This window comes from Ostrinia nubilalis, chromosome 8, assembly GCF_963855985.1.
Source record: "Ostrinia nubilalis chromosome 8, ilOstNubi1.1, whole genome shotgun sequence".
NCBI classification, from domain to species: Eukaryota; Metazoa; Arthropoda; class Insecta; order Lepidoptera; family Crambidae; genus Ostrinia; species Ostrinia nubilalis.
Window position 1 is genome coordinate 13,767,344 of NC_087095.1, and position 14,547 is coordinate 13,781,890.

The 14,547-nt window shown below is 37.2% G+C and overlaps 1 protein-coding gene across 1 annotated transcript; it reads right to left on the reverse strand.

The window, feature by feature from the left end:
* Window positions 1–61: 61 nt before the first annotated feature.
* Window positions 62–14,067, reverse strand: LOC135073985 (uncharacterized). The gene is made up of 4 exons (XM_063968268.1): window positions 13,888–14,067; window positions 12,482–13,268; window positions 8,363–8,518; window positions 62–849 (listed from the first exon to the last, which is right to left on the reverse strand). Exons 1-4 carry the CDS (start codon window positions 13,974–13,976, stop codon window positions 736–738), a joined length of 1,146 nt encoding a protein of 381 aa, XP_063824338.1. The 5' UTR covers window positions 13,977–14,067; the 3' UTR covers window positions 62–735.
* Between the last annotated feature and the right edge of the window lie 480 nt (window positions 14,068–14,547).

Sequence of the window (14,547 nt, forward strand, 5' to 3'; positions counted from 1 at the left end):
TTTGTAACAGTATAGCAATACATGATGCTAACTTTCAGAAAGTGTTTTTATTGCACTGTGGTAATAATATAACTTAAACTAAGTAGGTATGATAAATAGTTCCTTACAATAGAATCAGATAAAGTGAATGATATAAATAAATAAATAAAAAATATTGGCTATCTTTTCGGAACAGAAGAACAGTCTTTGAAAATCACGAAAACAAGAAATTCAAATGGCCTACCTTAAGTTCAGTGTTTATCTTGGAATTCCTTCAATACAAAACTTTGTTTCGAGTCTTTTGGCGCAGCGCGACTTTAAATTACGCCTCAACTAAAAGAAGGAAGAAAAGAATTTAATATTGCCTTAACTAAATATTTCTTGCTCCGAGACTTTATAGCAGTAAAACATATCGAATAAACTAGCACTAATTAATTGAAACAAATATTTTTAAAACGAGGCGTTTATTGTGGAGATCTTAGCACAAGTTCTACATTTTGTTGAAAACAAACTCAGAATGTAACCACCAGTTAATAATTTCAAAATAATAAAATATTTTACCGTTGTTTTTGACTTTTGACACCATTATAAAAGCCTTTCAATATTATGTTTACAATCGTCCTGCAATTAAATGTACTTATAAATAAATAAATTAGGAATCTTAAAACTTAAAAAAGCTTTATGTTTACTAAAATGTCCATTATAAAAAGTTGATTAAAAGATTTCTTTCTGATTCGGGATTTCTTGATTTAAACGTTACTCTTCGCTCTCTTGGAACTGCAATCTGACTTCATATTGTGATCGGTACCAGATCCACCAGCCGAGGGCGTGTCGCGTCGCCGCTGATACGATCCAGCAGTAGTAGCACACCTGGAAAGGTACAACTTGTAGGCTTGAAGGTTTCGTAAACTAAAGTTTCAACCACACCAACGCGTGCAGATCGCCATCGCCGGCGCGATCAAAGGCCAATGACAGGTCGCGCGACCGATGACAGTTCACGCGACCTGTCGTTTCCCTATGATCGCGCCGTGATCGCTACCCCGATATTATTGTTTTTAATTGCTCAATTACAACGGTCGGAATACCGTGCCAATTACTGTTTCTGTCACGAAATCGAATATTTTTTAAATCGGATCCGCATTGAATTTGTCGGAATTCCCCGAGGCGGAGGAATCGGAGCGGGATGCCGATCGCTCTGCGGTGCCGCTGCGGTGTTTGATGGCGAAATCGGTCACGGATAAACCCTTTTTGGCAATCGCCGGTTGAAACGTTTCTTTTTTTATTCAATTAATGGCTTCGTGCGGTTTGCACATAGCCAGTTCGTTCGTTCATTCGTTCGTTTCAGCCGAAAGACGTCCACTGCTGGACACAGGCCTCCCCCAAGGTTTTCCTCAAAGACGGTCCTGCGCCGCCCGCATAGCCAGTGTCAAGTGTTAGAAAATCAGTAAATGTATGATTAATTCACATGAATTTATTTCAATTATTACTATTTCTTAATATTTTTTCTAATTTGTTTTTAAATTATAAGTAATTATACTGACTAACGCACGTGCTTCCGACTATGCGATTGGTGGGGAACACCCACTCCACTCGCCCCACTCTAACGGACATGATAAAAGGGCCGGGTAGCACGAGCGTTCGTCAGTGTGCGACGAGAAGTCAAAGTGTAAAGAACTCTGTAAAAGTGTAATAAAGTGTGTGAAACTACAAGGAGTCTCATTCCAGCAAGACCCCTTTCAGTTCAGAAAGCGGGATAACATTGAGATCGTGTTATTATCACACTCAATGTAAGAACATAACGCCCAAAAAGGGAATCATGGACAAACGAAGACGCAAAAGAAAATCGGGCAGCCCTTTGACGAATGAACCTGAATCTTCTGTACGGGATTCACGGTCACAGCAGCGTCACCGCAGCCCAGTAAGCAGCAATGACTCGCCTGATAGCGAGTTCGAGTCTCCTGTGCGCAAATCACGTCGCGTCCATCGGCGTGATGACTCCAGAGGGCGTCATCATAGAAAACGACACCGACGCAGACATCGCTCGAAAGGTTCTTCACGGAGAAGTCGCCGCGACAGCACCAGCGAGGTGGACCAGCCGGGCGCCCCGGAGCCGAAGGACAACCGCGAACAAGAACCAGGCGCAGCTGCTCCACAGCCTACCACAGTGAGTGCACCTTGTCCTAGTACTTCTGATTCTAACGTTTTAGTTAATGCATTCAAAGACCTGATACAAACTATGAAAACAGATAGCGGTAGTGAAAGATATCCATCACTAAATGTAATTCCAGAATTCGATCCTTCAAAACGAAACCAAACAGTTGATATGTGGATCAGTAAGGTTAACGAATGTGCCCAAATTTATAATTGGACAGAAAGACAAACCATTCATTACGCGTTACCTAAATTAACTGGTTTAGCGCAGAAATGGTATCAAGGCTTGCCTAGTTTATTGTTTTCCTGGTCTGAATGGCAAAATAAATTAAAATTGGCCTTTCCAAGTGACGAGAATTATGCTCAATTGTTGACAGAGATGCTTGCTTGTAAAGCCAGGTTTGGCGAATCATTAGAAGAATATTTTTATGAAAAGATGGTTCTATTAAATCGCTGTAAAATCTCTGGAAAGAATGCAACTGATTGTATACTGTTCGGTATAGATGACAGATCCGTGAGAACTAGCGCTGAAGCAGCTCAATTCACGGAACCAGATAAATTACTTGTTTATCTTAGAAATGTTAGAGTACTTAAAAGAACAGATAAGTCAATCACACCTTTACAACCAAGCAACTCTGAACCAAAACGTCAGAAATTTGTTAAAAATGTTAGTAACTCTAAGCCTACCAAATGCTATAATTGTGGTGTAGAAGGACACCCTTACTATAGATGTGAGCAGCCAATCAAGCGGTGTGACACATGTCACAAAGTTGGTCATTTAACTAACGACTGCCCAAATAAAAGTGGAACACAAAAAAGTAACACGGTTTTACGCATATCTAAAGAGCAAGATAATGATTCTAAATATTTTAAATTAGCCTCGGTAAATGGTCATAATCTAAACTCTTTTATAGATTTTGGAAGTCAATGTACCATGATACAGGAGTCCATTGCTAAAACCTTAGTTGATTCTTGGTCAGTATCTGATTTGCCCATTTTAAGAGGGTTTGGTGATAGTGTTGTAAATTGTTTGGGGAGATGTGAGGTTGAGATTGAAGTTGATTCAGCTAAAGCCACAGTGGAAGCACTTATCGTACCCGATAAGTTGCTGCGCGTACCAATTCTTCTCGGACAAACGTTTACAGAGCAAGATCATGTAGTTGTTTACAAAACTAAAAACAAACTTAAAATTACGTCAGATTCATTAAAAACGATTGAACTGTACGTATCAAATCCTGTTTATATTAATAAATATACAGAAGTTGATGTTTACTCTAAACCTGAATACACTGGAGATTTATTTATTGAACCTGGCTTATGTCAACATCATCAAAGGCAATATCAATCAATTCAAAGTGTAATAAGACTGAACAAAGGACAAGGCAAAATCATAATTAAAGGCCTTGCACCTTCAGAGTTTGAATTAGTTAAAGATACTTTGATAGTTCGAGCATTGCCTTTAAATGAGCTAGAGATATTAGATGTAAACAGAGTCGAACATAATATTCAAAATAAACCTGAGATTTCGCGTATTGATTCTACTATGATGCATATTGATGATAGTATTGAGCCAGAGTACAAGGAACAACTTATAAATATGCTTAATGAATACAGAGACTGTTTTGCATTTTCGGTTAGGGAATTAGGATGCGTCAGTGGTGCTGAAATGGAAATCAATCTCAACGACACCTCTCCCGTTGTCTATAGGCCCTATCGTTTATCTAATACCGAACGCGAAGTGGTGCGAAATATGGTCCAAGAGATGGAAGATTCCGGTATTATACAACAATCTTCATCTAACTATGCGTCACCAATTATTCTTATTCGTAAGAAAACTGGTGACTATCGGCTTTGCGTGGATTTTAGAGCATTGAATAAAAAAACTATTAAGGAACATTACCCCCTTCCACGAATAGACGATCAACTAGACAATCTATCTGGTCATAGATACTACACATCCTTGGATCTTGCGTCTGGTTATTATCAGATCCCCATGGAAAATGCATCTAAGCATTTAACAGCTTTCATAACTCCGGACGGTCATTACGAGTTCAATCGGATGCCGTTTGGACTCGTTAATGCGCCGTCTGTTTTTCAAAAAACCATCAATAATATACTGGGAAACGCAAGATTCAAGGATGCGTTTGCGTATATGGATGACGTCATCATACCGTCAAAAACCGTGGAAGAGGGTCTCCAAATTCTTAAAAACATCTTGGACCTATTTCGAACCTCTGGTTTAACTTTAAATTTATCCAAATGCAATTTCCTTAAACAATCCATTGATTATCTGGGGTTTGAGGTTAATGAAAATGGGATAAAGCCCGGGAAAAAGAAGATAGAAGCGGTAGATAATTTTCCTAGACCTACAGACCAACATAAGGTCCGTCAATTTATTGGCTTAGCTAGTTTCTTCCGTCGTTTTATAAAAGACTTTTCCATCATTGCAAGGCCCTTAACACAGCTTCTAAAGAAGGACACAAAATGGAAATGGGACAAAGTGGAGGAAAATGCTTTTAATACTCTAAAGAGTAAGCTTGTTGAACGCCCTATATTATCGTTTTACAATCCAGATTATGAGACGCAATTACATACTGATGCTTCAAAAGTAGGTATAGCTGGAATTTTAATGCAGAGACGTGATAAAGATTCACCTTTTAATGCGGTAGCATACTATAGTCGTCAAACATCTCCTGAGGAGGCTAAATTTACATCTTACGATTTAGAGACCTTAGCTGTTGTAGACTCCCTGAAAAGATTTAGGGTATACTTATTAGGTATTCCCTTCACCGTGGTTACTGACTGTAACTCATTACGATCCACCTTTGAAAAAAGAGATACATTGCCTAGGGTCGCGAAGTGGTGGAACATAATACAGGAGTTTGATATAAATATCGTTTATAAGCCGGGGACATCTATGACCCACGTAGATGCACTCAGCCGGAATCCAATTTCAAACACGATTGATGAATTCCAAGTTCGACAAATTGATACAGATTGGGTAGCTACAGTACAACAAAGCGATCCCGAACTGCAAAGAATAGTTCATATTTTAAATGATAAAGAAAGCGACAACATAACTGAAATTAAAAATGGGTTTATCGTTAAAAGGGGATTATTATACCGAAAAACTGAAAATGGAGATCGCTGGGTTGTACCAAAAGGAGTAAGGTGGCAAGTAATGAAATCTAATCATGATGAAATAGGGCATTTTGGGTTTGACAAGACATATGAAAAGATAAAGAGTAATTATTGGTTTCCTAAAATGAGACGTTTTATAAAAAAATATGTTCAATCGTGTTTGGAATGCGCACATGCTAAGATTCCGGCTGGTAAAAAGGCAGGATTATTACACCCAATTGAAAAGGTCGACCAACCATTTCACACCTTACATATAGACCACTTAGGGCAATTTGTCCGCAGCAAAAAGAATAATTCGTATCTTTTATTAATTATCGATGCATTCACCAAATTCATTGTTCTTGTCCCAGTTAAGAGTACCAAGTCCAGTCATTCCATTAAAGCCATAAAACACTATTTTCATACATTTAGTGTACCCAAGCGCCTGATTTCCGATAGAGGAACCTCTTTCACGTCTAAAACTTTTCAAAATTATGTTAGCTCCCTTGGCATCAAACACATTATGAATGCGGTGGCTACTCCACGTGCCAATGGCCAAGTGGAGCGCTATAATAGAACCGTTTTATCCGCATTAACGGCAATGAACCACAGTAAGTCCGATAACACTTGGGATGAGTGTGTCTCTGAAATCCAATGGGGTCTTAATAATACATTAAACAAAGGGACAGGGAAGAGTCCAGCTCAGGCTCTTTTTGGCATAAATTTGGTTGGCACTCCAGATTCACTGCTTCAACTTAATGTCGTAGATGAATCTGTCAATTTTACACCACCCTTAGAAGAAACTAGAAAAGAAATAACAGATACAATAATAGTTAATCAAGAAAAACAAAAGGAACGATTCGATAAGTCCAGGAAAAACGTTACTTTCAAATTAGGAGAACTCGTTAGGGTAGAGAGAGAAGTCCCATCGGTAGGAAAAAGTAGGAAGCTACTTCCAAAAATCAGAGGGCCGTATCGTATCACTAAAATTTTAGACAACGACAGGTATGTCGTAGAAGACACACCATTGTCCCGTAAAGGAAATAGAAAATTTAGTGGCATATTCTCTGTTGACAAAATTCATCCATGGATGGTATTTAATAGGGCAGATTCACAATCTGAATCGTCTAATAATGATGACAGTGAAAAAGTCTCACCGTTTGATCTGCTGCAAAACATGTAACAAATATTTTAGCATATTATTAATAGTGATCTATTATTTACGACTCTATGAAAATGATTAAAGCTTAGATACATTATTTTGTTTTATATAATTATCATATTGAATATCTACATACAATACACGAATGATGATATTCTTATATAAGTATTCTAATAAGTGATTTTTATCTTTATCATAAAAGTGATGAGGGTTTGACTGAAAACATGAAGGGGTTTCAGTAAACCTATGATTATGTGTTGTTTGACTGAGAACATGAAGGGGTCTCAGTTAAATAGTATTGAAGACATGAAGGGGCTTCAATAAAGAATAGTTAATAGCAAATTGTAATTATCTTATTGTTGTGGATATGTAGAGGCCTCAACAATAATTAAGCTATAATATTACTATGATGCAGATGATTTAATATTGTTTATATTTTGTTGTGGATATGTAGAGACCTCAACAATAATTAATCTATAATATTATTATGACGCAGATGATTTAAAATTGTATATATTTTGTTGTGGATATGTAGAGGCCTCAACAATAAAATCAATAATATTAAAATAATATTATGTACCTAGATGATTTCATACTGTTTATATTGTGTAGAGATTTCAACAAATTTATTTATAAGTGTAGTTATACGATGAAGATTATTTAATACTGTACAATGTATGTACGTATAATTTCCCGAGACGGGAAATATGTCAGGAAAGGCCGACTGTTAGAAAATCAGTAAATGTATGATTAATTCACATGAATTTATTTCAATTATTACTATTTCTTAATATTTTTTCTAATTTGTTTTTAAATTATAAGTAATTATACTGACTAACGCACGTGCTTCCGACTATGCGATTGGTGGGGAACACCCACTCCACTCGCCCCACTCTAACGGACATGATAAAAGGGCCGGGTAGCACGAGCGTTCGTCAGTGTGCGACGAGAAGTCAAAGTGTAAAGAACTCTGTAAAAGTGTAATAAAGTGTGTGAAACTACAAGGAGTCTCATTCCAGCAAGATCCCTTTCACAAGTATTTTAAACTTTTCAAGTTTCTATTGATAAAATAATAAATGGTAATGATAGATAAGATAATATTCCCCTTTCCTTTGAGTTTCAGTAAAGATGTAGAGCACTTAGCGCTCCAGCACACGGACGCCGCCACCGCGCCGCCGCCGCGCCGACGCCGCGCCCCTACACTGTTCATACTGCGGCGGCACGGCAGCGGGCTTCACGCGGCGCGTATAAACAGTGCAAAGGCGCGGGGGCGGCGCGGCGGCGGCGCGGCGGCGGCGTGTGCAGGAGCGCTTACTGAAACCTGACGCGAACTAGACCTAGAAAAGTCATGTTGCATTGTTTTGTTTCATTTGTCTACTATTTATTACACGTTCACGAACACTTAATGGTCAATCTTTATCATACAATTATAGCCGGCTAAACACTTTAGAAAATAAAACAAAACTGCTCAACATGACGCTTCACTTTCCTGTTGAGAAGTCTGGTTGAAACATTCAATTATAGATTTTACCGAACCAGGATAAGGCCAAGTCTTTTGTCATTGCACAAATAAGTGTATTGCTTACTTATTATCTGAACATCAGACAACATTTTCCATCTATCTGTCATCGTCGAAACACAGCACGACATCATTTTGTGTGACATTATGTAAGATGTTTGTTATATTTTCTTCTATTGGTACTTATCCGTGTTTACATCATGTCATTCGAATATGACACATGTCTTTTTCAGTTACAACGACGTAAATTCATACGTAATTATTTACAACGGGACTATTCTCACCTCTCGTTCCCACCGCTGCAACTCCTGTGTAGCCAGGCATCTACAGCTTGACCGCCAACAAAAACCCAACCAGTGAAGGTCAAGTTTGTCCCAAGGAAAAGAACGCAACCGCAACGAAACTACTACAATAAGTAAGTAATTACTTACAAGGGTCATACAAGCCAGTACGAAGGTAGAAGCGAGTGGCCAGGGCGTGGCGTGGCTATCCTGGGTCATCAGGCCAGCGAGCGTCCGACCAGACAACCAGGCGGCCAGGACTGCCAGCGGAGACATCAGCATGATGCCCAAGCTGTCAACCATCAACTGAAAAAAAAATCGTTCGTTCGTTTCAGCCAAATGACGTCCACTGCTGGACAAAGGCCTCCCCCAAGGATTTCCATAACAACCGGTCCTGCGCTGCCCGGATCCAGTTTCTTCCAGTGAAATCACCTTCATAACACTAAAATTGAAATGATATCAAATATCTTATCCTATCCTATCCTTGGTATCAAAATTTAATAAAAAAGTGGATGTGAGCAACGAAAATGCCGTCGGTACTTTTCTATTACTAAGGAAAAAAGGTTAATGGGGCAAAGCACATCGTAATGAAAAGATAAGAGACCTAATAAGAAAATAAAGTAGGTAGCTGGCTCTGAATAAATATTGAATTAAACTGGGTATAACTCGATAATAATTCTTATTTAATTTTGGTCTATCTACAGTTAATAAATGTAATTACTATTTGCGAATACCTGTTAATAGCTAAACAAAAATGTTACTATTTGTGCCAAAAGTATCCACTTTAATACGATCCACGATAATAAATAGGTTAGTAAGCAAAAATATGTAAACATAGAACGATACGTCTTTGTTTAGCAGCTAAAGAGTTTCAAATATACTCAACATCAAATAAACCGCACCTTCCGCGACGCGAACTTTAACGATTTTCTTCTGACACAATCATGGTGCCCCAACAATATTGGTGTTATTTGAAAGCCCAATAAATATCCTTAAAGAAAATCGCATTTAATTTCTTAATAAATGATTAACATATACCACAAATGTGACTTGAAAAAATACCTCACTTTGGGCCCACCTATGGGATCAATTAGACCAATTTTTATGGTTATAAAACCAAATAATGATCTCACGTGTCCTCTTTAACAGATGGATAGCGATTAATCCCAACTTAACAGTTTTATAGCCATAAAAGTTGGCTCTAGCGTAACTACCTATTTTTTGAAGAATTGACTCTGGATCCTTCTAAAGACACATTTTTGGGGTAAAAACCTTTTCTTTAATGAAATGAAGGTTAGAACTAGGCTTTCAAATGGTGCCAATATTGGTGGGAAGTGGGGAAGCATACGTTTCAATATGCTTGTCGCGGGAGGTGCGATTTATTTGATGTCGAGTGTAGTTTGTATATATTCTCCTAAAAGCTATCCAATTGGCAAAAGCAAAGGAAAGGCCAGTAAAATGAACTATTCGCACGGAAAACTTCGACAGCAAATAGAAGATAATCTGTAGAATGGGAAATAGTTTCCCACCGTCCCGTGTCAATTTACCCTCACGTCAAGTTATGAGCTAGTTTTCAGCTCTGTGAATACTTGAGTAGTTCAAGTTATTGTTACGTGAAGTTATCTATTAGCTTCCGCGTTCAGGCCGTAAGTTACGATGGTTTTTGAAACAGATATTGTATATTTTTACACATCGTTGCCCTGAAGTAAAATAATGACCGAACCTAAAGCGTATACAATAATTCACTAGAGATAAGAAAAGCTCTACGGAGAATTTCAGTTCCTTTTTATTTTTTCATGGATGTCCTGTTATCATACGAAATTCTGGCACAAAGTAAATAGTTTTCTTTTTATTCAATAAACTAGCCAATTAATTCATTGCAGTTGACTTATTGATTTTTCAATTAAGTGATATTACTATTATTTTTTTTCGCTGAAATGATAATGATGATTACAAACTTTACTATTAGGTACGTGTCAAGTATTAAGTCGGTCTTTCTGTGACAAACTGAATTGCACGCGGGCAACGCCGCGGGCAAAAGCTGTTTAAAATAAATGAGCAAACCATTAACAAGGAGAATATCTCAAGGCACAGCGTAACAATTTCCAATGGGCGGAAAAACTTTGTGTGCCGCGATAGTGTCGTGGGCGGTAGTTTGTAAAACTTCCCCGTCCTATTTCGTGCCGTCTCCAATACCAGTTTTTCCTTTTTTTCAGCAACAAATACTTTGGATTCTACTGGGAAAATCCCGGAGGATCTTCAGGCATGAATTTTATTAAGGTTGCTTCGTATTTAACTTAAACAGCTTTGAGGAAAATCCGCAAATTTCATTAGTTTCTTACTAATGAAATTTGCGGATTTTCCTTGGAAACCGTTGGGAGTGTTTGTTTATTTACTTTAGAAATTCTAAGAACACTGCTTAAGTTGGATGATGGATAATGCAGCACATTACGGGCATAGTGTATTAATTACTTTCAACATTATTTTTATTACTTGATTGCACTTATGAATTGCATTTAGGTAGTTCATGAGATAAAAAGTTTTGTCTCAATCAACGCTCTATTCTCTCTATTTTTTCCTCTTAAAAAATAAACCAATTGAATCTTTAGTTTGAATCGAGTTTAGATTATAACTTCGTAGCAGACCTAAATATGTATTAAAGGGACCCGAACTACAACCCGCACGGAGCACCATTCAGTACACCCTTTAATTGAATGATATTGTATGACAAATTGACAATATTTCCAAGCATTCCCAAAGTCACAAATCACAAGTAACCTTGACTAAGGTCAAGTTTACTGGTTAAATAAGTGTCATTTAATCCTAAAGACATATTTACTCAATCTATTCGACGTATGTAATTAATTTAGCTCTTATTTTCACGCTCGTTAGCAAAACAATTTATACAAACAAAATACAATTAATTACTCGCGTTTTCTCTTTAAAGTTCTTTGATTTTCAGCGAGATCACTTAGTTTTGTGATTGAAATAGAAATGAAGTGTTTTCACAAAGACGTCTCTGTAGGATATTACCATTCCTCGTGCTTGGAAACCTTTTTTTTGGGTAATTAAAATATAATGACCTTTTACACTTTTTCAAGTTGTTTCTTAAGTTTCAAATAATATAACTAAGTAAGAAGATAATGTACAAGCTAACATACAAGCTAAGAGTTAAACACGGTCTAGATTATCTAGCTAGATCGTGTTTAACTCTTATTTCAAATTAACACATTAGTGAGAAAAGGTATGGTAGGTTATTATAAAAATAACAAAGCAATATCATATCAATAAGGACTGTTAATATTGAATTCAATATCGTCTTTAGTCAAAATAATAGAAAGAATTGAGAGAAAGAAAGATAAAATGAACTGACAGAACTTTTTCTATTCCTTTTACGCAAATATTGATATAATGTATATCAAATACAAAATGGATACAAAAGTATGTTGTGTATTTCATATTATGCTATTATTTACATTTCTTTGATGTTCGAAACAGAAAAAAACTGTAGGTAAGTATTTACTTTTATGAAGTACAGCTATTATCTAAAAATAAAAGTGTGATTCTTTGATAATGACTTTCCCAAAGTTGGGAGGCCACGATAGCAAGCAAATAATTTTCACAATTTTATTTTAATTATTTAAAAGTCTTTGATCCATTTCAGGGAATTTTACTTTGTAATTTATTAAAAGTGTTTTAATAAAATATTAAGCACTTTAAAGGTAGTGCCAAAAGTTGAAATTTTAATACTTTAATATTATTGTGTTGTTTATGGAACGCAATTATTTTAGCGAGCCGTCGCCTCAACTTTTAGTTCTTTGAAAAATTGGAAACCACTTTTGCTTTGATGGGAGCACGTATTATGTTAATATCTCAATCTCAATCGTCTACACATTTATCTTGCCTCGTTTTTGTTTAACGAAAATTATAGTAACCCAAAATGTATTTGATACGTGATATAACAAACATACTTTTGAAAAACATTCAGACTTGGCTAAACCTAAATTTCGCTTATGACGTTAGCGTCTCGCAGTTTGAGACGTGAAAGCTGTAAAGGCTAGCGTCCACATGTCGGTATCGTACGCATCGGACGTATCGCACGCAACGGATCGTAGTATTATTTATATAGAAACTCATATAAGTGCATCCACCTGTCCGCATCGTACGCATCGCACATCCGATACGATGTGTTTTGTACGATGCGTCCGTTGCGTACGATACCGACAAGTGGACGCTTAGCTTAAATCAAACATAGGGTAGCTCACGTACCTGTTTAGCATTCTGGCTGAGCACCCACATGAGCAACGCTCGAGGCACGCCGTAGCGATGCACTCTTCTCGTCGCATACCTCGTCCCGCACAGCTCGCATCTCGACTTGCCCGACTCCGTCAACCATCGCTCCAAGCACTTCACGTGAACTCTCCCCACTGTCCCGCGGCAGGAACAAGCAGAAATCAATTGCCCCAGTTCACTCGACAACGATTCCCCTCCGTGGCAAATACGGCACATATCATCCAGAGAATGATTGCTCACTCTCTGCTGCTCTTCGATTGTCTCCGACAAGTTGGTGGCCGGCTCCATACACACTTCCACCTCTTGCTCCCAGTCTATTGCCCCTGTTGCGATAGATCTGTGGAAGCTGTCATTGGCTTTCTGATCCATAACCGGCAGTCGACGCCTCGGACTCCGAACCTTGATTCGATGCTGCCGGGGATATTTTTCACGTCTCAGAGGAGTTTTATCTCTGTTTACAGATCTCGCATCTCTCTCTTTAACTTGAGATGCTTTTTGACTTATAGTTTCCACTGGTTGGTCTGTTGGTGCATCATCCACGTTTAGAATATTAAATAGATCAATACTACTGGAGCTTGCTGTAACATCTTTGTCTACGGTTGACTTAATCTTGCCAGCTGATGTACAACTTTCACATTCAGCAACTATCTCGAGACTGCTCGTGTTCTTTGAGGAATTCGGAAACATTTTGTTTTTGGATTTTGATGACCTCATAGAAACCAGATTGTTTACTATAGTTTTTGTATCATCTGTTTCTTGATGGCTACAGACAAAAAATGAATAAAATATACATTACAATTTAGTTACTACAAAGGATGAGAAGATTTCAGGGCAATGCATTTGAACCGAAAACTTGTTTGTCTAGACCACAAGCAGATTTAAATAAAAATGACATATCCAGTAAACAAACAGGCTCTCTGTCTGGCGGTCTTGCCCTCTCTTATTAAAGTGAGCAAATTAGCAACATTGGTACATCTATTTGCTTGGACAAAAACTTCACGCGCAATTTGCTGTGTTCTAAGCTGTCAAATTAATATCTACACAAGTTCTAGAAACAAAATTAATTTTCCAGAGCTAAACTATCCAGTCTAGCTAACTATAAAGCTAGCCACATTAAGTCTTGATGAGGGCAATATTTCCACGAGCAATTTGTTAAATCTAATACATGTTTTTGATTAGGCCCAGAAAGATGCTATCCTGATGAGCTGCCGTTTATTCAATCCACTTCAATAAAATTAACTGGCCCAAGAAAAAAGCGCTCAGTGGGAGCCTAATTTTCGAATAACTTCAGAACGTTATCTGATAATTTATGATAAATATACAAATTAGTATTCATAGCTGGGACCTGGGACTTAGCTGGAATCACTTATTCGCTCGCTTACCTGGCTTGCAGCCCATTTTGCATTTTAGACGAGTCCCGACCGCCGATGTCATTTTGTACTGAAAATCTCCGACGCCTCGTATTGGGCATTTCACAAGAATTTAAACGATTTTTGTGGGATTTCTAAATTTTTTATACAAAATAAAATCATTTAAAAAAATCACTTGGTCATGTTTGTGTCATTTACAGATCTGTCAAACATATTTTTTACTTTCAAAAGAGGTTTGTGTTATTTTTTTCATGACAAAACTTATTCTTTGGGATTGATCAATTTATTAGATTTAATGCTAAACTCATCGTGGTGGAGCTCAAAAGTATGCTTTGGAAATTAGTTAATAAATTAAATGAGCTTGTAGACAAAATGAGTACTTTAGGGCTTCTTCCGTTCTAAAAAGCGACAAAATTGATCGTATATTCTGAAGGACTGAACTAAAATAAAAACAATACTGACTTATTTTATTGAAAATAATAAATATTATGTTATGAGATTATGATTGGGATCAGTCTACCATGTTATTACAAATCTTGACGAGTGCTTTAGTAGAGTATTCCACTTTTTGTATTAAAAAATATTAATCAAAAAAGGTTTCGCTACGTTGTAATATCTATTGATGGAGTTAAGGCGCTACCTCGTAAAATTTGTTTTCAACAAGCTCCGCCC